Here is a 22360-nt window from a genome sequence, read left to right as displayed (position 1 = left end):
CACACCACATAGCTTATTGTCATCAGCAAACTTGCTGAGGGTGCATCAGTCCCACTGCCAGTGTCACTGACAAAGATGTTGAACAGGATTGGTCCCAACACCAGCACCTGAGGCTCTTTACTGGTCTCCACATGGATATTGAACCGTTGACCACAGCTTTCCAAACCTGATCCCTGGCTGCTCTATTTCTCTGTATTCCTCCCAGGCTACTCATCCTTGTTTCCACCATCTGTAGGCCTTCTTTTTGTGTTAAAGTTTGTCTAGGAGCTCCTTGCCCATGCACTCAGGCCTCTGACATTCCTGCCCAACTTCCTGTTTGTAAGCATGCATTGCATGCATTGCTTCTGAGCCTGAAGGGGGTGATCTTTTGAGTATTAACAGTCTTTGCCCTGCTCTATCTCCTCTGCTTTTAAGCCTGCCAAAGGCTGTCATCTTGATTTGGGATCATGTAATTTTTTGAGCCTCTTCCTTTAGCTTTTGGTTTCTGAAAGAATAACCAATTTCTTTGTCTGAATAGACTCAATTCTGGTATAAGAGTAGCTTAGATAACATTACCTCTTAGTATTTGGGCCTTTTGTGATACTTGGGTTCCTACGTCAAAGCCTTTCAGCCTAACAGCTAGTCAGCAAATCCAATAGTTACCCAAGAGAACCAAAAGATACCGTACATCACTGTACTTCTGATGGATGTTTCCTCATACATTGTACTAAGCATGATTATGGACACTAGGGGAGAAGTTACTCTGTGCTCTTTTGATTGATCATTTGCAATAGTGCAGCAGTCTAACAGCTGTTGCAAAACTAATCCTGTTTGTATAAAAGAGATGAAGCAGGATAAGAGGGTTTCTAAGGTAACATGATGACCTGATATGTATGCTCCATTAACAGAGGGGAATGCACCTGAGGGGTTGCACCAATGCTCACTCACATTAAGCCCTAGGGAAACTCTAGTTTGGCTACAGTTTTGCAAACAATCGAAGTTGAATCTCTGGTTATTCAAGATGCAGTTTTCCTCCTACATAACTGATCTGCAGTTTGTGGTCTGGGGAACTAGTTTGTTGTAACTTCTTGTGGCTTTTGAACTTTTTAGACCTGTTACCAGATGGACCAAGTAGTGTGGGTGTCCTTTAGGGTGGATCTGAAGAAGCTTTGTAGAAAGGTTGGTGTGGTTGTGGGGATTTAAAGACAGTAACCACTGTACAGTTCCAGAGTTTTTGTTACCTCTTACATAGCCTGGGAAGTGTTCACGTGTGTAAGCTTATATTGGAGCTGTCAAAGACAACAGTTGTTCCTTGAAGCTCACTTTCTAAACTGTGCCTACGACCACATCTCTCTCACATTATTTCTGTTCATTGCTTCTTACTCAAGCTAGTTTTGAAGGGAACAAGAAAACAGTTTCTATTTAAATTGCTGTATTTAATTATTTTCCTCTTGAAAAATCCTAATTAATATGACACAGCATAATTTTTACTAGGAGTAGGAATTTCTCAGGTCCTGGAGAAGGTTAATGCCAAACAAGAAAACTTTCTGAAATTCAGAAAGCTTTCTGCAGTGTGTGGAACTTGACACATCTGTCTGTCAGCAAGTTTTTTGTTTCACAGAAACCATTCAAATCAGAAGAGATGAAGTTCCTTTGACTTCTAAAATATGTTGACAAATAATGTGCTTCTGAACACTTCACTAGCATGAAACTTAGAGCAGTGCCTTGGTTAATGTATTTCATAGCACTTCCCCTTTTCTGTTATTTAACCTTAAATTACTCAGTTCAATTATTGGTGTATATTTAAAAAGGAAAAAGAACCATCTCTTGCAAGAAGTTAGAGTGCAACGCTGAGCCACAAATCATCTGCTAAGAACTAAGTACTATCACACAAGATACTTTTCTCCAAACTCACCAATTAAATTAATTTCCCTTCGTCATCACATCTGAGTACTGAAGATGGAATGACCTTTTCCTGAACAAGGCATTCTCTTTGGAATGGAAGTTCGAGCTACAAATTTTATGAGGGCTGAAATGTCCATGGCGTTTTTCAGTTTTCCTCTCTTCATTGCTGAAATTTCAGTGCTGGAGCTCAGAATACTGTTCAGGTATATACTACTGTCAAGTCAGTAGATGAAGACTTTTCAGGACTTTACTATAAAAGACATGTCATAATTTTATTCTTTAATATGTGCTGCATTGTCAACATGTTGCAGTGCCATTTGACATCAGTATGAATCCTGCAGTACACATTTGTATCTTCTTAATTATTTTATTTTTCCCTCTGCAGTCCAGATGGAGAAAATGGAACAGATGAAAAAAGAAAGGCAGGAAAATTACCTACAGTGTTGCAGACCCCTACCAGTGAAATGGAATATTTTGATGACCAGAAGAAAGTTGGTGTTGCTAGGTAATGTCAGAAATGCTGTCAGTTCTAGTCAGAAGGAATGCTTACAACCCTTTCAGGAAGCTACACTGAATAGCAAGATTTATCAAACATCCTACTTGCAAACAGTAATCAGAGCCACATTCCAGGGGTTGCTGTTGCCCACCAGTCAGAATTTAGACTTGGGCTGCCATAGCTTCCTTGTTGGAGTTAAAAATACATTGCACTATTTCCTACTACTAGTTACATCCCTTTCACAGAAAATTTCACAGGCAGTCAAACTGATCTGCAGTTTGAGTACTGAGTTTTTATCAGAACACTTTAATTCTGGAGTATTGATTGATCATGGTAAAACTATGACATAAGTTTTAATTTTGGACTATGAGCTGTATATTGCATCATTACTGTAATGTCTCTGCAAAAACAGTCATTCTTCCTTTTTGAAGAACTGGAATGCATTTGAAACTCTTCTAAAAGAAAGCAAATGATACTAAAATCACACTAGGAGGGCCTGAATACAAATTTTGCATCCCTTTCACTTTGTCAACTGAGCAGCCAGTGCAAAAGTCAGCAGTCAGCCTGACTGTGGTTTTGGTCGCAAAGCTGATATTTAAAAAACATCAGTTACCTGAAGCATCTTTGAGGAGATTTGTTGGGTTTTTTTTTTTTTGCAAACTGTCCTTCCAGTCTTACTTTTGACAATGTAACGGAGTGTGTGCTGGGCAGGGATTGGCAAAAGAGCCTTTTTAAAAAAAAAAAAAAAATTCACTGTGCCTTTCAGTTTGACCAGTGCTTTACATACGCACACAAGTATGTGTACAGTGTATTCTAGAGTTTTGTTCTGTGAGGGGCCACTTGAGATCTGCAGCCAGTCCTCCTTCTACCTGAATCAGCCCTGCTCTACAATCACTTTTCTAAATCCAGCTGCATCTCCATTACTTGGGGGTTCTCTTCGTGTCACCCTTACAATTTCTACTGGAAATCCTGAACCTCTCATGTTTAGGAAAGTAAAGAAAACTTATTGTGCAGGATAAGTTGCAGTAATGGAAAGTTTTGTAGTGTATTCCTTTCCCCCTTGAATCTGAAGCACAATATGTTCTTCAAGTCATTCAGTACAGGAGTCCCGTTGTGATTTTCATTTTGCTCTTCAGTCCTGCTGTTCAATATGCATCTGAAGGCCTCTAAAAAATGCTTAATATGCTTTTGTTCTGTGCTAAATAGCTCTCAAGAATAATGTTTGTCTCTTCCTGATTTATGAAGCTGTTATCCTACACGTTCTTGTTTTCTGAACAGTCCATGCCGTTAATTTCTCCTTTATGAAACAAACAAAACCTTTCCCAGCCATCTGCAAAGGCTTTCCTCTGTACTTGTTCTGCTCGAGAGTTTTTGGGTTTTTGGTTGGTTTTGTTTTTCCAATACATATGGCTATAGCTGTACAGGTGCAGCCTCCTGTACAACTGGCGCTCACAATTCCATTTCACCTCCTCTAGGATTGCTGGCTATTTTAATGATTTCATTGCACTGTACTACACAGTTTATAGCCATCCTCTGACTTGTGCACCTGTTTCTTCTCACTAGCACTTTCCAAATGTGCTCAGATTTTGTAATAAAAGTTCACAGCTTTCTGTATACTGCCTTGCACTTTCAGCTACCAAGTTTTACCTTACTTTATCTGACATTGGTAAGCAACATGCATAGTGCTAGTATTTCACATTTTACTAAGAAACAAACAAATGTGGACCTAAGCACTGTGGTCATTGATTAAGATGTAAAAATGTCTTGAACTTTCTTTACCTTTTTACAAGTAGCAGTTCAAGATATTATTTCTGAATAAAAGAAGAGCTTCAGTGAGAGTCAGCATAGTTTAATAATAATATATACTCTTTATTGACATATAATCCCTGATGAATCAGATAATAGTTATTAAAGGGTTAATATGTTTCATGGAAAAGCACATCCTGTTAGTAACTTACCAAGACTAGTGAACTGAGGCCAAACTGACAAGGCCTTTTTGTATCTTCAGGACAAAGATCAGCACAGATAGTCCATTCCTGACAATGGATATCAAGAGTCACTCCAAGATTGAAAGGAAAAAACGTGCCTCAAATCAGGTAGGCCAGAGGACAGGCTTGTTTAATTGCATGTAGCAAGAACAAATACATACCTCCCATGAGAGCCCCCTTGTTTAGCAATATTATAGTTCATGGTTGTATAAGGACGTAGGTTCCTTTTTTATCAGTGTGTTATGTACCATCAGAGTGTGGGTGTAAGCAAAATACAGACTTAATAGTCACATAGCAAAAATGAGAATTTATTGTAAACCAAGTGGTCAAAAATGAGAATGTACTAAGAGGACAGGAAGTGGAGTGGGTCATTTGATTTTAATACTGTCTAATAAGGTATGTGTCTCTGAGTGTGGGCTTTCTTGTTTTTTAGCTGAAGGCAAATGCACACTTTCATAAGCTGTTTCTAGATGTTCCTATTGATGAGCCACTGAAACAAAGTAAGTATTAACTCCCTTGTCATTGCTGGCTGTGGATCAAAAATAATGTTTCCTGCCAACTGTGGTGATGTACAAGACGGACTACCTAAATTTTAAAAACCTGAAACTCCAGCTGCCTAGAGCTACAAGGGCTTCACCTGCTTGCAGTAGGTGTTTTTGTTGTGATCTTGCAAAACTTAAATCTTCAGACACTGGGCATCTTTGGAAATCATAGCTCCCTTTGCACTTCTTAGCAGAGTAACCTAGTACATTTTTTGGTACTGAAGCTTCCTTATTAAAGGCGTTAGTTGAGACAGCACTGGTCAAATGATTAATTGAAGTTTTTGCCGTTGATGATGCTTTAAGATCTAAAACACTTCTACAACTTGAAATGTTTAAAGATTCTGCTGTACTCTGTGGTAGTTATAACACAATTCTACATAGGTATAAGAATGTTTCTTGAAAGGGAAAGAGTTAATGCGTGAGAAATGCTTTGCTTAATGGCTGTGAAGTAAAAGCAGTATTACTTTACACATGTTGTACCTCTGTTGGCACTTGTTCTAGATAACTGCTATGGATCTAAAAGCTTGAAGCTAAAACCTTTTCGTTAAACTCTTCACATTTATATAATATTGTTACCTGTAAGGTAGTAAAAACATTTATAGGAAGCTAGGTAGTAGTAGTCTCTTAGAAAGAATTTTTGGCTTCTGGGAGCCAGTTGCATTTCAGTCTTTGTCCTTCAGGTATTTTGAATCTAAACTTAGGCCTGTGAAATCTCCTGAGCCTGTCAGTGTTATTTAAATTTACTGAATATTTCAAGGGTTGACAATGTTTATCAAAAGCCGTAAACATATACATATTACAGCTTTGGAAAAAGAGCGAAACAAAAGCCAAACTGATAATAGTTGGCTTGGGTTGTGGTTACCTTAAAGATTATAGAGTATCTATTTGTTTCAGGCTTTACCTGTGCTCTTCAGAAAGAAATTCTGTACCAAGGAAAATTATTCCTTTCTGAAAACTGGATTTGCTTCCATTCTAAGGTTTTCGGTAAAGACACCAAGGTTAGTAAAATCTTTATGTACAGAAGAGTGATGTTATTCCTTAACACTTTGTTCATCACCAGAAGTTCACATTATTATGCAAGGCTAGAACACTACTAATAAATACTTCTATGTATTACTGAGTGCAGTCACTGTTCAGAAGTGATGCCCGAAAGTCACATTAGAACTGGAGCCTTATTATTAAAGATCAAAGTCTCTCTCTTAAAGACTTCCTGTCTGGAAAAAAAAAAACAACAAAACCAAAACACAAACAGATGAAAGGAAAGGATCTTATATGCAGCAGTGAGAGCATTGCCAACCCCATGTAGCATAAATTATACAAAAATGTCCCCCTTGGGGTAAGTATGGAGAAGAGGAGGAAGGGAGGCTGAGAAGTATAAGAACTGTTAAGTCTGTAGATGGGGAACTGGAAGGAAAGATATGGGATATTAAGACACTTAAAGAGGCTTCTGAGTTGAGGGGCAAAGGTCTTTAAAGGATAATTCTAGCGCTCCTGTTCTGCATAAACTGAGAATAGGGAAAGAAGAGCCAATTTGCTAGGTTTTTACTTGTGAGCCTAGTATAAAGAGCAGAAATGAGACATGTACAGTCAGGAAGATCCTAATGTACCAGATCATCATTTATGCTTTCTTGGGGCAGATATGACCAACCTAGGGCTTGGGCCCCTGTGCTGAATAATATGCATACAGATAAAAATAAATCCTTTCCAAAAAAGATCTGTGTTCTAGTTCTGTTGATTTGGAGCATTTGGAGTAGTTCTGTTTACATGAACCCTGCTTTGATTTTGAGTTTTTATTGGGAGAGAGCTGGATTTGCTGGAATGATTTCTTTGGCATCTTTCTCAAGTACTTCCTTGAACATAGTTCCTGGTTAGATCCAGACCCTCAGTGAACTGGGTGTCGAAACCTGTTCAGGAGTTCAGTGTATCTCATTTCTCTGCTGTCATCTGTTTTGGTGGGACACCATCTGTCTTTGAAACGGCTTTTAAAAAGTTGGAATAGGCTTACAGAATGCTTAAAATTATTAATGGTACATTGTTCATATTGACCTTATGGGTTATTGTTTTACTGCTTGGCCTAAGAAATTCAGTTATTGTTGATTCCTGGTTAATGGATTCTGTTAGTCAGAGGCAGTATGTTAATGCAGATGGTGTGTATGTTGGTGAAAGCCATTTGGCACAAAAGGAAATAAACAAATGGTTGGATACTGTAGCGGCTATCTTGGCAATTAGTTTCATTAAAATTGAATCTGATGTACTAGCAATCCACCATTCACCAGAAATAAATAAGACTACTTCAAACTGTGGGACAGCTTTCTAAATTCAAACTAAGCTAAATATTTACAAAAATCTAGTAGAACCCTACCAAGTAATTTCTGGGGAAAAAAGAAGCATAATAATAATGATGTTATACTAGAAAAATTATCTTTGTCTAGAGGGCTTAAAATGCAGAGGTATGCATGTTTATGTGTACAATGAAAAGGAGAAACATATTACATGACAAGGTAGAGTAGACAGTATTTGTAGATGTGGCTGTAGTGATATTCCAAATTACGCAATTCTGGGTCATTGTTTTCAGAAAGCATTGCAGAGAAAATAAAGCATGAAGGAGATACACCTGACCATTTACTTCCTGCTTTCTCTATCCCTGAAATACACACTTGAAACTTTTTTTCAGGCACAAGTTTTTAGGAATAGCATCAACAAAAAAGCAGGAAAATCAGGTATATAATGAAAAATAATGTAATGGAAGGAGCAAATCAAGTTTGACAGGACCATGCTTAGTAGTCAGATACACTGTCAAAGTTTCAGATAAACGTTTACATGTTCTAATAAATTTGTCAACATAAATTCTTCTACCTGCAGATTTTTTTTTCTCAAAAGATTTGGTGAAGGGAATAGCCATGCAAATCAGGAGATTTGAGTCAGCAGTGTAAACACTGCATATTCAAAAATAAAAGACTGGTTCTGCAGGATTGAATAGGCTTTAAAAGACATCACTGTCATTCCAGATGTTTCTGGTTTGTTTATATGTGTTGGCCTTGAGTCTTTCCTGGAGATAAGCATTTTCTTACACATTTTAGTTGCTCTCCAAATTGCCTGCAGGTAAGCCTTGTTTCCTGAAATAATTATTATTTTGTCCAGATAAAGTACTTTGCAGTGATTTTGCTATTTTAATCTAATGCTGAGGCAACAATGCAGTAAGCAAGTACTTAATCCCAAGTAAGTACACTTTAGTCTTGATTAATGTTATCCATCAAAATAGTGTGCAGTAGAATGTCATTAACATCTCTGATTTAAAGTTTTTCAAGGTGAACTGAACCAAGTGCAAAACTTCTAAGCTGCTTTTTTATCGTTACTGTTAGCAGGATTTTTGCTTAAAAATCTGCTAGTTTGGTTTTGGTTTGGTTTGTGGTTTTGGTTTTTTAAAGGTATGCAGATTCTGTTCTGGCTGCTTGAAGATTATGAATTTTTCCTATCAAACGTATGTTGTAGCTGCTTCATTCACCCCACTCCCAGAAAGAGCTGTTTTCTAAAAGTGTTGCAAAACTTTGTGGAATTATACAATGTCCAGTTTAAGAAGAAAAGCTAAAGAGGATGACCTGTTTAATCACCTGTTTTCAGAAAACATGGCTTCTGAAGCAGGACTAAAAGAGTTAATATGTTAAAACAGCAATAGAACAAATGTTGACCAGAGTTACAGATTTTTAGACCAGGCCTGGGCCTAAGAATAATTAAAATCATATGCTTTGGGTTGGTTTGGGTTTTTTCTGCTAGCACACTTTAATGAAACTATGTACCAAGAGTGAGTTTCTCGCCCTTACATGACAAGCAGGTGCTTGACTAGCCATGCTCCAACAGTGGTAGCAATCTATTGCTCAGACTAATGTATGCAAATGTACTGCTTTGTTACATGAAACAGTTTTTCATTTCATTACGTTGTCTTGCTATTCTGAACAAAATGTAAGGTAACAAAAGGTTCTGAACAAAGTTTTACGAAACTATGGGCAGAGTAGCTTCATTCTCCTCCTGCACTGATAGGTTTTTAATTCAGTGCTGTGATCATTTATTTGACAATCTTTGGACACTTTTAATCTTGCTGCCAAATTACTCAGGTAGCTGTGACAGCGTGTGCTTGTGAAAGTTTTAACAGGAGCTATACTGTATTTGCTAACTTGCTAAACTTAAGGCTTTTCAACTGGAAGTCAGACCAGGTACTTGGTCCTTTGTAAGATGGGGTTTACAAAAAGAGCTCATCCAGAATATCAGAAGTTAAGTACTTTAAAACTTAGCAGGCATTACACTTATGGGGCTGGATGTAAACATAAAGCAGGAAGGAAATTTGAGAACTTTTCAATGTAAATGCAGACAGTCTGGATGGCACACGTAGAAATCCCTATTAGTCAGTGGGTGTGTGGATACTGGAGCTTTCAACATTACTGAAGGACAGGCTGTTTACTCATTGCAGGCTGAAGTATCTGCAAGTCATGAGAAGACTTTTATATTCGTTCCTCAGCAAGCCTCTCTTCTCTGACGTGTTTCTAAACAAAGAAGCCTCACTTTGAATGGTTTGTTCTTCAGATCCACAGTGAACTGAGCCTGTAGTCTTATAAGAGCCAGAAGGGATAAGGAAAGGAAGACACGAACAAAAGCTTGGATTGTCACCTGATAAAAGCAGAAGCAGAAATAGTTGAGAAATAGTAATAATGTGAAACCACATATGTTCCACATGAAATGTTAGTAATCAGGGACTTAGTGGAGAAATCTCTGGGGAGTGTTTAAGGACTTCCTTATCACAGTTGGTAGGTTGGCTCCTTGTGAAAGAGCATGCAGATTTGTATCTGCACACTGGGGCTCTAATGCTATGTTGATCTCATTTTAGATTAGTATACCTGTGCTCTCAGTGACACTTTTGAAGAAAACCAAAACTGCCCTTCTTGTGCCAAATGCTGTGATCATAGCAACAGTCACAGATAGGGTAAGTACTGGTAGAGAGTGAAGCTGATTACACTTTGCCTCCTTTCTTTTTCCTTTTTGTTTCTACTTTTCCCTTCTCTGCCCCCCAGTTGGCAGTAATGTGGGGGTTCTTGAAAGTGCCAAGTGGCCACTTAAACAGCAATAGGAGTTGGTCACATGTGGGCATTTAGACTCAGGACCTTGGAGGATCTGGTTTCTTAGGGAATTCTAGCTTCTGCCCCCTCTCTCCTGACAGGCAATGACCTTTTTTTTCCCTTTTACTCCCTGTCTTTTTTCCTTGGATCTGCAGTAAACAAAGCTATATAGAACTTGGTGAGAAAGTAAGAAACAATAATAGAGTCAATATTTGCTACCTGCTCTCTGTAATCTCTCATTCCCTGTTCTCCAAGATTGCTGTGTAATAGCAATGGGTGAACTGAGACAGCTGGGTCAGTTTTCCTGAGCTCGTTGGCAGCTGTAACTGTATTCTTTCACTTACATGGGTCTCTTCCCTGACCAGCAATATCTTAGATGCACAAAATATGGTTGCCTGTGATGGTACTCAAGTGATGCAACACAGTTGCATAAGTGAGTAAGAAATGTGATTATTCTAAGTGCAGCTTTAGAACCAGCCTGTTTGCATTGCACAAACATCTTGTGGGTACAGGAGACTGTTCAAAAACTGAGTTGTGGTAGTTGATTTGTGTTGGTTTTTAGTTTTTTTTTTGGTTTGGGTTTTTGTGTTTGGTTTTGGGTTTTGGTTTTGTTTGTTTTTTTTTTATTGGGCCTTTTTTGTGATTTTTTTGTTGTTGTTGTTGTGTTGGGTTTTTTGTTTTTTTGCTTTGTTTTGTTTTTAAGAGGTAGATTTAAAAAGTATGCAAAGCCTTCTTAAAAAAAGAATGCATCTGGACTATGCTTCGATCCCTGCAGTGGTACATGGTAACTTTTATTTGCCTGTTCTGTGTTTCTTGTGATTAACGACAGGTGAGGCTTAGAAGGAGTGGAGGTTTTTCCTGCTATGTGTAAGTTCTTGACAATAGTTACTTAATCAGCAAAACTGTCTGTCAGTTTTATTTATGTAAGAGAAAGCTTTTACTGTATGACTTTTCTCAAGCAGTTTTGGAACTTTTTTTTTTCAGTACATGTTTGTCTCCTTGCTCTCGAGAGATACCACCTACAGGCTATTAAAATCTATCTGTAGACATCTTGAGGTAGGTACCAACAGCAGTGAAGATGGTGTGTAGCTTTGTGTTCATTATTACTGCTTTACTGTTTTTAAATGCTAGGTAGTTTCTGAGTGTTCTTGTTAACACTGCTGCTTTTTTCAGGATATGAGCATGGGCAACAGTTCAAATCCCTCTTCTGCAGAAAACAGCTTCAGGGCGGATCGTGCTACAACTCTGTCCTTGGTAAATGGCTTAGATGATTGTTCTGTTGTATAGCACCTTTCATTACAAGTACTACTTAGAAAGTCTGAAGAAAGAAAACTGAAGGAAATCATGGTGTGTGTTTCCAAAACTTCCATGGGTTTGTTAACATTAGGAAGCAGTGGGAATGATTAGCATAGGTTTAATTTGATCTTATCACATGCAATGTATATACATGCATAGGCTTTGAATATATTCCAAAGTCTGTAAGCTCTACGTATCTCTCTTTAGCAGTCATGTTTCACAGCACTCTGTACTGACTTAAAGTTGCCTCTTCCTCTGCCATGAACAGTTTTTGAAGTTGCACTCATTTCTCTGTGAGCCAGTTCAGACATCTGAAAGAACTGTGTAGCCACATGTGATGACCAGAGTCTAATTCTAGTGACACCTTTCTTGGACTTCTCAGTTTGTCTAATTTAACAGTCTGTCTTTTGCACACAGACTTAATCTTTTCACTTAAATAAAGACAGGGAATGAGACTTGAGTTCTGGTGATCATACGAAGCTTGTTTTGCTAAGTTGATCTTAACATCTTGAGATCAGAGATTGTCAATGGTTAAACAGTTTTAAATCTGTAATTGTTGGTTCAGTTTCTGAAGAGAGGTCAGAGAAAATAAGGTTGCTTACATTTAGAGCTTGGCTGACCTTTCTGGTGACTCTTTCTCCCCATCAGGATTTCAATGAAGACTATTCTGATCTGGATGGAATAGTGGAGCAGCGGAGACAAGAGATTGAAGAGTCCAGCAGCTCAGGCTCACAGACCCCAGAGTTGGAATGCTTTGAAGGTGAGTGGGATCATAGGCCCCCAAGAAACTGAGAATGGCTTAGCTCTCAGTTTTGCTTCTGTAATCCCCCCCTGAAGGGAGTCCTAGAGAGTTACATGGTTTCTAAGGTCTTCCTCAAAGCCGCAATACTGCATTTTCATTATTATCTTCCTTTGCAATCCAAACAGGCAATGACTTGGTCGGCAGTGGATCTGATTGTCACTACTGCATCCAGTTGCTTATAAATGTACTATTTTGCCTCCACGTCTTCCATCAGTTATGCTAGCAGAGATATAATGTAGGAGATGTTCCTCCTTTACATAAAAGAAAAATGAACAAGTAAAACTCCCTATTCTAAAGTAGTTCAAATCATGGTGTGACTTCTTCTAATCTATGCAAATAATGTTCTGTACTGTGGTAGCTTTTGGTCATCAAAAAAAGTTATTTTTGACATGTGTTTTTGTGGTTTTGTTTTTTAAAACCTCATTTTATTCTTTACAGTTCTTAAGAACTTGAAAATACTGTCCAAAGTTGCTCCTTCTTCACATTGCTGTTTGTAGTCTCATGTGCCTCAAGTTCTTCACCTAATTAGCAGGAATACTGTGTAGAAAGTCACAAGTTCATAAGTATAGCAGAATTTGGTTTATGTACCACATGCTGAATGTTATTAGCAAAACCTAGGGTATTATTCTGCTGTACAACTAATATATTAATGTGTTGTTATGGTATTATTACTCCAGGTTCTATATTAACTATAATAGAATTAGTATCATACGAAACTTTTACCCTTACTTTAAAATTAAATACTGCTCTTTTTAATAGCAGTTTTCTGTCCCATTAGTTTTAATTATTTTTTCTTCTTTTGCTATGTGTCTTTTGGTCAGCAGTATGATTTGCTTTCAATGGTCTTTGGTATATACTGTGTGTTATATGTAATTGTTTGGTGTGTTTGTGAAGCAGTAACTAAATTGTGCTGTCATCACTTACCGCATGAATGCTTCCGAATAATGGCTTAACTTGCTGTCTTACTTCTTTATGGCTAGTAACTCCTTCAAAACTTTCTGTTTTCCCTCTCCACAAATAAAAAACAATATCCAGTTAAAGAATCACTGTAGGAAAAGGAACTGAGGGGTGAGGGAGAGCACATCTGTCACAAGTGAGATTCTTTTTCTTGTGCATCATTAGTGCAGTCCAGGGTGTGCAAGTAGAGCCTGAACAAAACTGAGTGTGACTGGATTTTTCTGTACCATCTCTTTCAAGACATCATCTGTATATAAAAAAAACATCAAGAAATGGGAGCTCTAATCTCCTTTTTAAAGTAACAATGCAATATGTCCATTTGAAGTCGCTATTAAAAGTCATTTGGAATCATTACTCTAGAACATTCGTCCTTTTGGAAGATAACTTTTGTGTCTGTATAATCTTCTGGTAATTCAGAATTTGCATTGGTTGCCACCTTTTAAGTAATCTGGAAATGTAAATACAACATTCATCATCCTTGTTCAGTCCAGGTGCTTCTTTATATTTTGTGATAATGTGGAGATACTATGTAAACTCTTTTAAGACTACTAAACTGACTGCTGCTTTCTGTCGAAGTCAGTAAGTGCTCCTTTTAAAATCCTACACGTCCCTACCTCCTTGACTAACTTAAGCTACAACAACTTTCTTTGACTTCATATTTCAGATTTATTAAACATCTGGCTTTTGACAGATTATCATGTGGTTGAGACACAGACTCACTTGAAAGTTTCCAAGACTGAGGCAAAGCCTGTCCATTCAGATTCACATGGTAAACGTGGAAGTGATGGAAAAAAACAGAACAGTCCTCAAAATGGTAAAGAGTCAAGGGCAGATCGTCAGCAGGAGTTAGTTGAGATAAGTTTGCATAATTATGTCGGTTTGCAAATTTGGAAAATCCCTTTTTTGTTTCTCCCTCTGTTTATATAATCTGTTGAATGCTTTGAAAGCCCATTTGTGTGCTGTGGCCTGCTTTGATCAATCTTAACAATTGGTTCGTTTCTTTGCAGGCCATTCTGAAGCCTTCAGGTTCTTCCACAAAGTGAAGTCCCAAAAGCTGTTGTCTCTGAACCATGTACTTGTATTTTATGCAGTTCTGTAAGTGAGCAGTTAATAACAAGATCGTTAAAATACTGGGGTTAATTAACATAATCTAAGCTTCACTCAAAAAAAGGAAATTATTGGGAATTGTGGCCTTTATACTTTTCAGAAGTAGAATTGCTGGGGCAGGCTTATTTAAGAGGAATTTATTTTTAAAAGCAAAGGATTTTTTTTGTTTCAGGAAACATTGATCTTGCAAGTAGTTAAATGATTTTGTTTTACATATTGCTTAGCAAAGTTGTACTCAGTGCTCAGATTTTCATAACTGTCTGAATGCCACTGGTATTCCTGAGATGTTTATCAGAATGATACCTTTATTATTCAGTATATCAAGTAACAATTTAAATAAATGTCAGGTACCTGTAAAGAGTCCATTAACTGGTGTACATTATTTTCCTCTCTTACAGTGTCTGTGTATTAATATTTTCTACCTTCTACATGAGATATAAAATCAGTATGCTGGAGGAACGTCTGATTTCCATCACATCCTTTGATTCACATATTAAGGAGTAAGATATACTCTGTAAAATTTTGGGGGTTTAATATCTTCCAGTATCTGTCATGTTTGTGTTTTCTTCACAAACTGTGATACTGTCATGCCGTCATGCTACTTCAGTGTCCTGTAGTTCTTATTCTGGCCTTATCTCACAGCTTTCTGTTTAAGAATTTCAGTACGAATGTGGTATGTCATGATGTACTACTGCCAGGACAATGTTTCAGGTATCTGTTAGTAACTTCACTCTGAACTGCTGAAGTGAGCAGTTCCTTTCCAGAGCAGTGATTCTGTAGAAAATATATAACTTCTGTGTTCAGTCTTTGTATCATTTGATTAGCCTAAGATGACAGAAGGTACTTCATAATCTTTGGGCTAATACATCTGACTTTCTTGTATAATGTTTTCTAAAGCTTTGGGGTGCCTATTCTCTTTATAAACTGGTATTGTTAATTTTTTTTTTTTTTTAATCTGTGTTGCATGGATAGGAAATACGGAAAAATCAAATGGAGAGGCAGTGCAGGGGCATATACTACAGCGGTATGACACTGTGAGTTGTATCAGCTTCCTGCTCCTCTGTTACGACTGAAGGCAGTTAACTGGATACTTCTGAGAATACTAACTGACTTATTCAGCATTAAATTTTGCATTAACACTTTGACTGTTCTTATAACAGTTCTTTTCTCTAAACTGTTCTGCAAAGCATGCCTTCAAGTCATTTGTAAATCTCAGTGCAATACCTGCCGCCACATGCAGCTTGAGTAGGAACGCTGGTTAAGCACCACCTGAAAAACAAGAGTGGGGAAATAAAATTCAAGATGGTGCTATACCCAGGCTGGGTGAAACTGTCTACAAAGTGTTTCAGACCTGTAGCAAGCTCTTGAATAAGTGGGCTTGTTAATGCAGCTTTCTGTTGTGATCTATTAATGACAAAGAGGTCACTGGCAATGCTCTTGTGGTCATATTGAACAATGACTGTGCTGCTTAGGATCCAGCCTGCTCTCAGCTGTCTTCTGTAAAATGTAATAGGACTTTTATGCATGTGTTAGAAGACAGAGCTAGGTTCTTGATAATGGAATAGGAAGGAAATGGTTCTTTATCTTAAAATACAAATGCAAACCAATAATGCAAGGAGAGGTGTAAACCTGTCTCTAATAGGCAATGTCAAAAGCCATTTTCCCACTTTTGGCATGTTTTTATTAGCAGCATGCTGTGTCCCTCTTCTGAAGCACTCTTACGTGAGGAATTCCTGATTTCTGTTGCTCTGATCCTAAGCAGTACAAGGTATCCAGTGTGCACTTCTACAGTGTTAAGGGGTTAGGCTTTTTGATTTCCCCCAACTCACAGAACAAGGAACTTTTCAACTTTTTTCTACTGGAAATAGCTGTAAAGTTTTCTATCCAGACTTCTGGAGAATGAGACCACATAAAGAATTAAAGAATGCAGTCAAAAGTGCAGAAGTGACTTAGGCCTTTGTTTCTGTGCAAGTACAGTTAACAATGTTGCCACTGTATTCCCACCTACGTGTATCTCTCAGTTCTTTTTTTTTTTTTTTTTTTTTTTTTCTGTAAGACTTACATCTTCATTCTGTTCAATAGACATCCAGTGCACCAAGGTTTGGGATCTCATCTGCAAATTAATGCTGATGACCTTTGTGATGAGTTAACTGCTAATCTTATAAAATTGGAAAAGGTAACTTCCCTTATGATGTAATGCAAATGCTGATGTACTAATCACGTTCTTGCTGAATATATACAGTCTCATATTTTGAAAAATGACAAGTTACCCCCAGATTTGATACGAGAACCTGTCACGTTTTCCCAGACAAAGGCTTGGGTTTTGGACTATAAATTAGGCCAAGTACAAGCATTGATAAGTGTTACATTGCCTTGAGCTGAGGCTTACAGACAGAAAAACTAATAAACCGGAACCTTCAAAGGAGATTACTGCATGTAATGATCTCAGATTTTTTTGTCCATCAAGGCTAAGAATTCTGAACTATTATTTGATGAACTTTTCTGTCTAGGGATTTTGTTTGAGGGCTTTTCTGTTTGTTGGGATTTGGTTGGGTTTGTTTTTTGTGGTTTTTTTCGATTGTTTTGTTTGTTTCATTAAGAAAAATGATGCTAACTTCTGTATGTAGTCAGCCTCTTCACATGAAGTGGCTGGAATCTACCTGTTTCATTTTAGTAAAACAAATTCTACTGCACCAATTGAGTAATTCCCTATACCTGACCTTTACTTCTTACCGTCCTCTAATTGCAAAACGAAATATACTTGCTGACTTAAACTGGAAACCTATGCAGAAGAAGAGTGGGTGTGCAGACCTTATTTCCAGTTCAGGTGGTGTGGTGGGCAAACTTTGGCCAGCAGTCAGACACCCACCTAGTTGCTCTCTCACTCTCCTGTCCTAGCAAATACGATGAGAAAGCTCGTGGACCAAGAAAAAGGCAGTGAGTTTGCTTACTAGTTCCCATCACAAGCAAAACAAACTCAAGGAAAATGAATTTAATATAGTACCAATTAGAACAGATTTGGGTAGTGAGAAAGAGCAAACGATACAACATCACCTTCCCAGTTTTTCCAGGCTCAACTTCACTCTTTCACTCCCAACTCTAACCCACTCCTTGCCCTGCAAATGGGGCTAGTAAGGGGCTGCAGTCAGTACATAACAATTTTTTCTTTGCTGCTCCTTTCTTCCCCCATTTTCCTCCTGCTGCAGCTTGGGCTCCTCCAAGGACTCCAGGTCTTCAGGAAATAACCACCTCCTCTAGAATAGATTCTCCATGCACTGCAGCATGGACATCCTCTCTGCCATGGAGCACCTTCTCCTCCTCTACTTCTGGTGTTGCTTCAGCTGTTTCTCATCCTGTTACTCTCCTCCTGTCTCTCTGCAGTGTTTTCCCTTTTCTTAAATATGCTTTCCCAGAGGCTTCACCACCAGCTGTGCCCTGCAGTAGGTGCACTGGAGGCTGATGGCAGGGATGCCTCCAGCATGCGGCAGCCCCTGATCTCTTCCCACGACCACTGCCCCTGCAGCCCCCTGTCCCACCCCTGCCCCCAGACCTTGACAACTGTACAGGAATATAAAATATCATGTGTTGGGAACACACACACTGGCCAAGCATAAAAGAAAAGTATTAGTGGAGTGAAAACAAAAGTTAGTTAAATTACTATGTGCTTAAGTCACATAAGATACTGTTGTCTCCATTTCTAAAAGTGAGTGCCTGCTAAGGTCTTTCAACACCTTTTTTTCCCAAACCAAGTTTCTCAAGTAGCATAAAGCTAGGGTTACATAACATCACTTGGTTTTGTGTGCATCATAGGTTTTTAGAGCCTGCCCAAAAAAGGTTTCTGCCCCCACATCTCCACCCCCTTGGCTGTGGAAGTCTAGAGTAATGCCAGCATAACTCCCCTATATGTCCTGGATAATAACAATATGAATACAAGGGGAAAATGCTTACCAGATGATGACCAGTTAAAATCTTTAGCCAAATTAGGTCATTTAAGAGGTTATTGCTTTCCAGCTCTCTGGGGCAGGCTGGCAAGATGGTTGATGGGAGACCTTGCTTCATTTCAGTGGGAAAACAGCCAGCTGTTTGCAGTGGGTCTAGGCACTTTCCCACTCCCTTTTATGGTCTTTGCTTGGAGACACAGTAGAAGGCAGCTGGATGGTCGTATTATTCAGCTATTCCCAGAGAAGTGACCCGCTATCCTGAATTAACTTAAGTCGTGTGCTTTTTTCAGTTAGTGCCTACAGGATTGGCCTCTTAAAGTCTTACGTTGTATTTGCCAAATACTCAAGACACAGTTGACCAATGTGCACATGACCTAGAGGAGTATTGCCTGTAGCTGCATATTACTACATCCCAGTCCTCTCTAATCTAGATGAGCAGTGGTTAGAACAGGATGTTTGACCCTACTCTTCAACTGCAAAACTAAATTATTTAGAAATTAAATCCTATTAAAAATCTAATAGCTTTATATTCCCTGAGCAAAGTTACTGGAGTTGCTTAACTGCTTCATATGCTTCAGTGAAAAGGACTAGTAATTTGCTGGAGCTGGCTTCAGCAGCAAAGGTAACACTGAAGTTCCAGTGTAACTTGTCATTTCTCTGCTCATTTTGTATGTGACTGCAGCAGTGTAAACCAGAGCGCAGAAATTAGCTAGATGTAAAAACTAAAAATTGTTCTCCAGTTAAAAATTATTCAGTGCAACAGTATGTTGCAAATGACTTTTTCAGTGTGACCTTGTGATTTTTACAAGCTCTGCTTCATCTGTGGAGCCAGGTAATTACTTGGCCAAGTTTTGCTTTGGCATTTAAGTGTATTTAACAGGTTGTTAAAATGCACCATGTGTATCAGAGGATAAAGCATTAAATTGGGGATAGAAAAACATAGCCAGATATTCCTCATTCCCTTATTCTAACGTAGCTTGTTAAAAGGAAATTCTCTGTGTGTGTTAGGTGACTCTTAGAAAATTAGGTGCTTCTTACTGTTTTCCTTTCCCCAAAATACCACTCTTAAAAAATTGCAAGAAATAATAGGGTAGGATTAAGAAGTAGTATCATTGAACAGGAGGTACGATGTTCACAGCAAGAGCTTACAACTCTTCTAGTTAAAGCCTGAGAGTAGCTGAGTAAACCTTCTGTGCCAGTGACTGCTAGTTACTAAGATAGAGAGCACATGTGCCAGGGGACAGTATATTCCCCCCTCCCTCTGCTTTGAAGGACAAGGAAATGAAAGGTGGATAAATATGCTGTGTGAAATAGGTCTGCACAAATCATCTTTGAGGGTGCAAATGGCTGCTATTGTAGTTCAGTGTAACTGAGGGAAGATAACCTCAGTGAATACACTAAATCTGGCAAATGGGCCATATCTGCTAATGGTCAGAAGACCTTATTTTGATGCACACACATCACAGCCAGCTGTGTAGCTGAAGCTTTTACGAAACTATTATTTGAATTACCCACTTAAGAGCTGCAGCTTTGAAATTTGAGGCTTTTCTTGGTTTTTTATGAACTTCAAAATAATTGGGTTTCTTGTCCTTTCTTTCTAGCTTTAGTTTTTCTTCTGTCTTGTTTTCTCATACCAAGTGAAGGAGAGAGTCTACAGGAGGAAATTGCAGGAGATTCTCATAATATGAGAGCTAGGTGTGCTGCTGGCTGATCATATCCATATGTTTCCTTGACTCTAGTATAGGAAGCATTTAACATGAATACCATTAGTATGAGTAGTTGGGACAGAATTAACATGCACACAGAGTGTATTAAAAAGTGTCTTGATTGTTTGGTATCCCTTTAAATACAGTTTGTACCTCCCAATTATTTTTCTCTTTTTCTGAAAGGTACAGAACAACTTGCAAAAACTACTTGAAGATGATGAATGAAGCATCGAAGTTCTTGGACTGCTTCAGACCTCATTCTTCTCTCTTGATAAACAGTTCCAAAAGAGCTCTGCTGGCCAGAGTTCGAGCTTCTTTATTTTCAGTCCAAGCCAAGCTTTAAATTACTGTAAAACCTATGTCATAATGCAGAAAGTCAGTTTATTCTTGAGCATGTACCTATATGTTTTGAAAACGTACACGTTTTGATCTACGTGTATCTATGTTTTGAAAATGTGGGGATTTTTTTCTTCTCTTTTGTGTGTGAATTAGTGGATTTTATAGCTTGCTTGATTTTAGACTTGCTTACACCAGTGTAAACCTGGTTCATCTCCTTTTACCTCAGCATTTGCTTTCTGCCTACTGTCATACAAGTGTAAATGGGAAGATTTCAGTGACGGCTTATGTGCTGAAGTGTTGTGTAAATGATCTGGTACCTATCTAAGCTATGGTTATGGACCAGTGCTGTGCTTTTCATTTTTATACTTTGTGCCCTGGCATCCCAAAGATTCAGAAAACAAACACCTCTGGATTTGGCAACACAAAGTTCTGAATGTTCGAGGTGTGCTCCATTCTCAGGTGCTTTAAAGAGGCTCAATTCCATTGCATCACTGCTGAGGGTAAGGTCTGTTTCTACTGGGGATTCAATTTCCATTGAAATCAGCTTGAAATACGTATGGACTTGCCATCTTAACAATCAAGTGGCTTATGAATAGCAGTGTAGGGGATGACGTATCTGCACAACTTAGAAAAACTGTTAGGGTTTTTTTTGTTCACTCATACAGTCTCTATCCTTTAAGTTGATCAGTGTGAAGACCTTCAGTCAGCTTTTCTTAGAGTTGCATGGGGTTTTGGATGACTGAGCAAGTGCAATTTATGCTCCAGTTGATGGAAATCTAGTCTTAGTATATGACTCCAGGGACCAGATATTTCCACATAAAGGAATTGGTGAATTAATGGTGCAGCAATACAAACAATCAGTAGAGTGAATAAAATAATGGATATCTGCTATGCTATATCATAAATTTTTTTTTTCCATAGTGTCTAAGATAGGATAACTGGGGAATTTTAACTTCCTGATTCACCAAGAAGGTTGGTTAGTTTTTAAAAAGCAGTATTTAGGGTAACAACCAGTATCTGTAAAATAACAGTATTGTTTGTAATATGCTATGCATTTTATAACCATTTCTGTGAAATGTACCTACTTCATTTAAATAAAGTTATTTAAAACTACACTTTGTTGTACTGTAATTTGAATGAACCTAAGTTCTGTCCATTGGGTTTAGTCAAACATGATATTCATAGTAATGAGACTCGTTCCTCACAGTACAAAACCCAGTACCCAACACAAAGAATTATGATGTGCTTCCTCTCATTCAGCTGTACTCAAGGTCTTCCCAGACTGCAAAGACATAACAGTAGAAGCAAATTTGGCGCTCAGAGTTTTGAGGAAATCTTAGAATCATAGAATAGGGTTGGAAAGGACCTTAAGATCATCTAGTTCCAACCCCGTGACATCAACAGGGACACCTCACACTAGACCATGTCACCCAAGACTCCATTCCACCTGGCCTTGAATTCTGCAAGGGTTGACGCATTCACAACTCCTTAGGCAACCTGTTCCAGTGCCTCACCCCCCTCATAGTAAAGAACTTCTTCCTTGTATCTGACTTGAACTTCCCCTGTTTAAGTTTGAGCCCATTACTCCTTGTCCTAACACCACAGTTCCTGATGAAGAGTTCCTCTACAGCATCCTTGTAGGCCCCCTTCAGATCCTGGAAGGCTGCTGTGAGGCACGTGTTTGAAGCGCAGCTTCTCTTCTCCAGGTTGAACAGCCTCAACTTTCTCAGCCTATCTTCATATGGGAGGTGCTCCAGTCCCCTGATCATCCTCGTGACCCTCCTCTGGACTTGTTCCAACAGTTCCATGTCCTTTTTATGTTGAGAACACCAGAACTGTACATAATACTCCAAGTGAAGTCACACAAGAGCAGAGTAGAGGGGCAGGGTCACCTCCTTCGACCTGCTGATCACACACCTTTTGATGCAGCCCAGGATACGGTTGGCTTTTTGGGCTGCGAGCACACACTGAAGCCAGCTCATGTTAAGTTTCTCATCTACAAGCATATATGTATGTACACATATATATACATGTGTGTATATATATATACATACACACATGTATATACATATGTATATATGTATAGATACATTTATATTATGTATATATACATATGTATACATATGTATAAAAGTAAAAAAACACAGCACTGAACCAGCTACTAAGAAAAAAAATGACTGCTACTGCTGAACCC

The 22360-nt window shown here is 38.4% G+C and overlaps 1 protein-coding gene across 4 annotated transcripts in view; it reads left to right on the top strand.

Moving 5' to 3' along the window:
- GRAMD2B (GRAM domain containing 2B) overlaps positions 1–21281 on the top strand; it is a 38498-nt gene extending 17217 nt beyond the window's left edge. For 2 of the 4 annotated variants that reach the window (XM_057415280.1, XM_057415283.1), the window contains exons 2-14: positions 2270–2389; positions 4389–4476; positions 4802–4868; positions 5805–5908; positions 9790–9885; positions 11003–11074; positions 11192–11272; positions 11963–12074; positions 13738–13887; positions 14081–14168; positions 14579–14680; positions 16263–16356; positions 20011–21281. In XM_057415280.1, the coding sequence (XP_057271263.1) occupies positions 2270–2389; positions 4389–4476; positions 4802–4868; positions 5805–5908; positions 9790–9885; positions 11003–11074; positions 11192–11272; positions 11963–12074; positions 13738–13887; positions 14081–14168; positions 14579–14680; positions 16263–16356; positions 20011–20052 (1216 nt within the window). In that variant the 3' untranslated portion in view covers positions 20053–21281. The remainder of the gene's footprint in view (positions 1–2269; positions 2390–4388; positions 4477–4801; positions 4869–5804; positions 5909–9789; positions 9886–11002; positions 11075–11191; positions 11273–11962; positions 12075–13737; positions 13888–14080; positions 14169–14578; positions 14681–16262; positions 16357–20010) is intronic. The other 2 variants (XM_057415281.1, XM_057415282.1) reach the window with 2 other exon arrangements.
- The last annotated feature ends 1079 nt before the right edge of the window (positions 21282–22360 follow it).

Source organism: Pezoporus wallicus, unplaced genomic scaffold (assembly GCF_028554395.1).
Source record: "Pezoporus wallicus isolate ANWC-B61680 ecotype Strahan unplaced genomic scaffold, APGP_CSIRO_Pwel_v1 contig_7360, whole genome shotgun sequence".
Taxonomy (NCBI): Eukaryota; Metazoa; Chordata; class Aves; order Psittaciformes; family Psittacidae; genus Pezoporus; species Pezoporus wallicus.
Note: the sequence above shows the minus strand (reverse complement) of the source record. Positions and strands in the feature narration are given on the sequence as shown.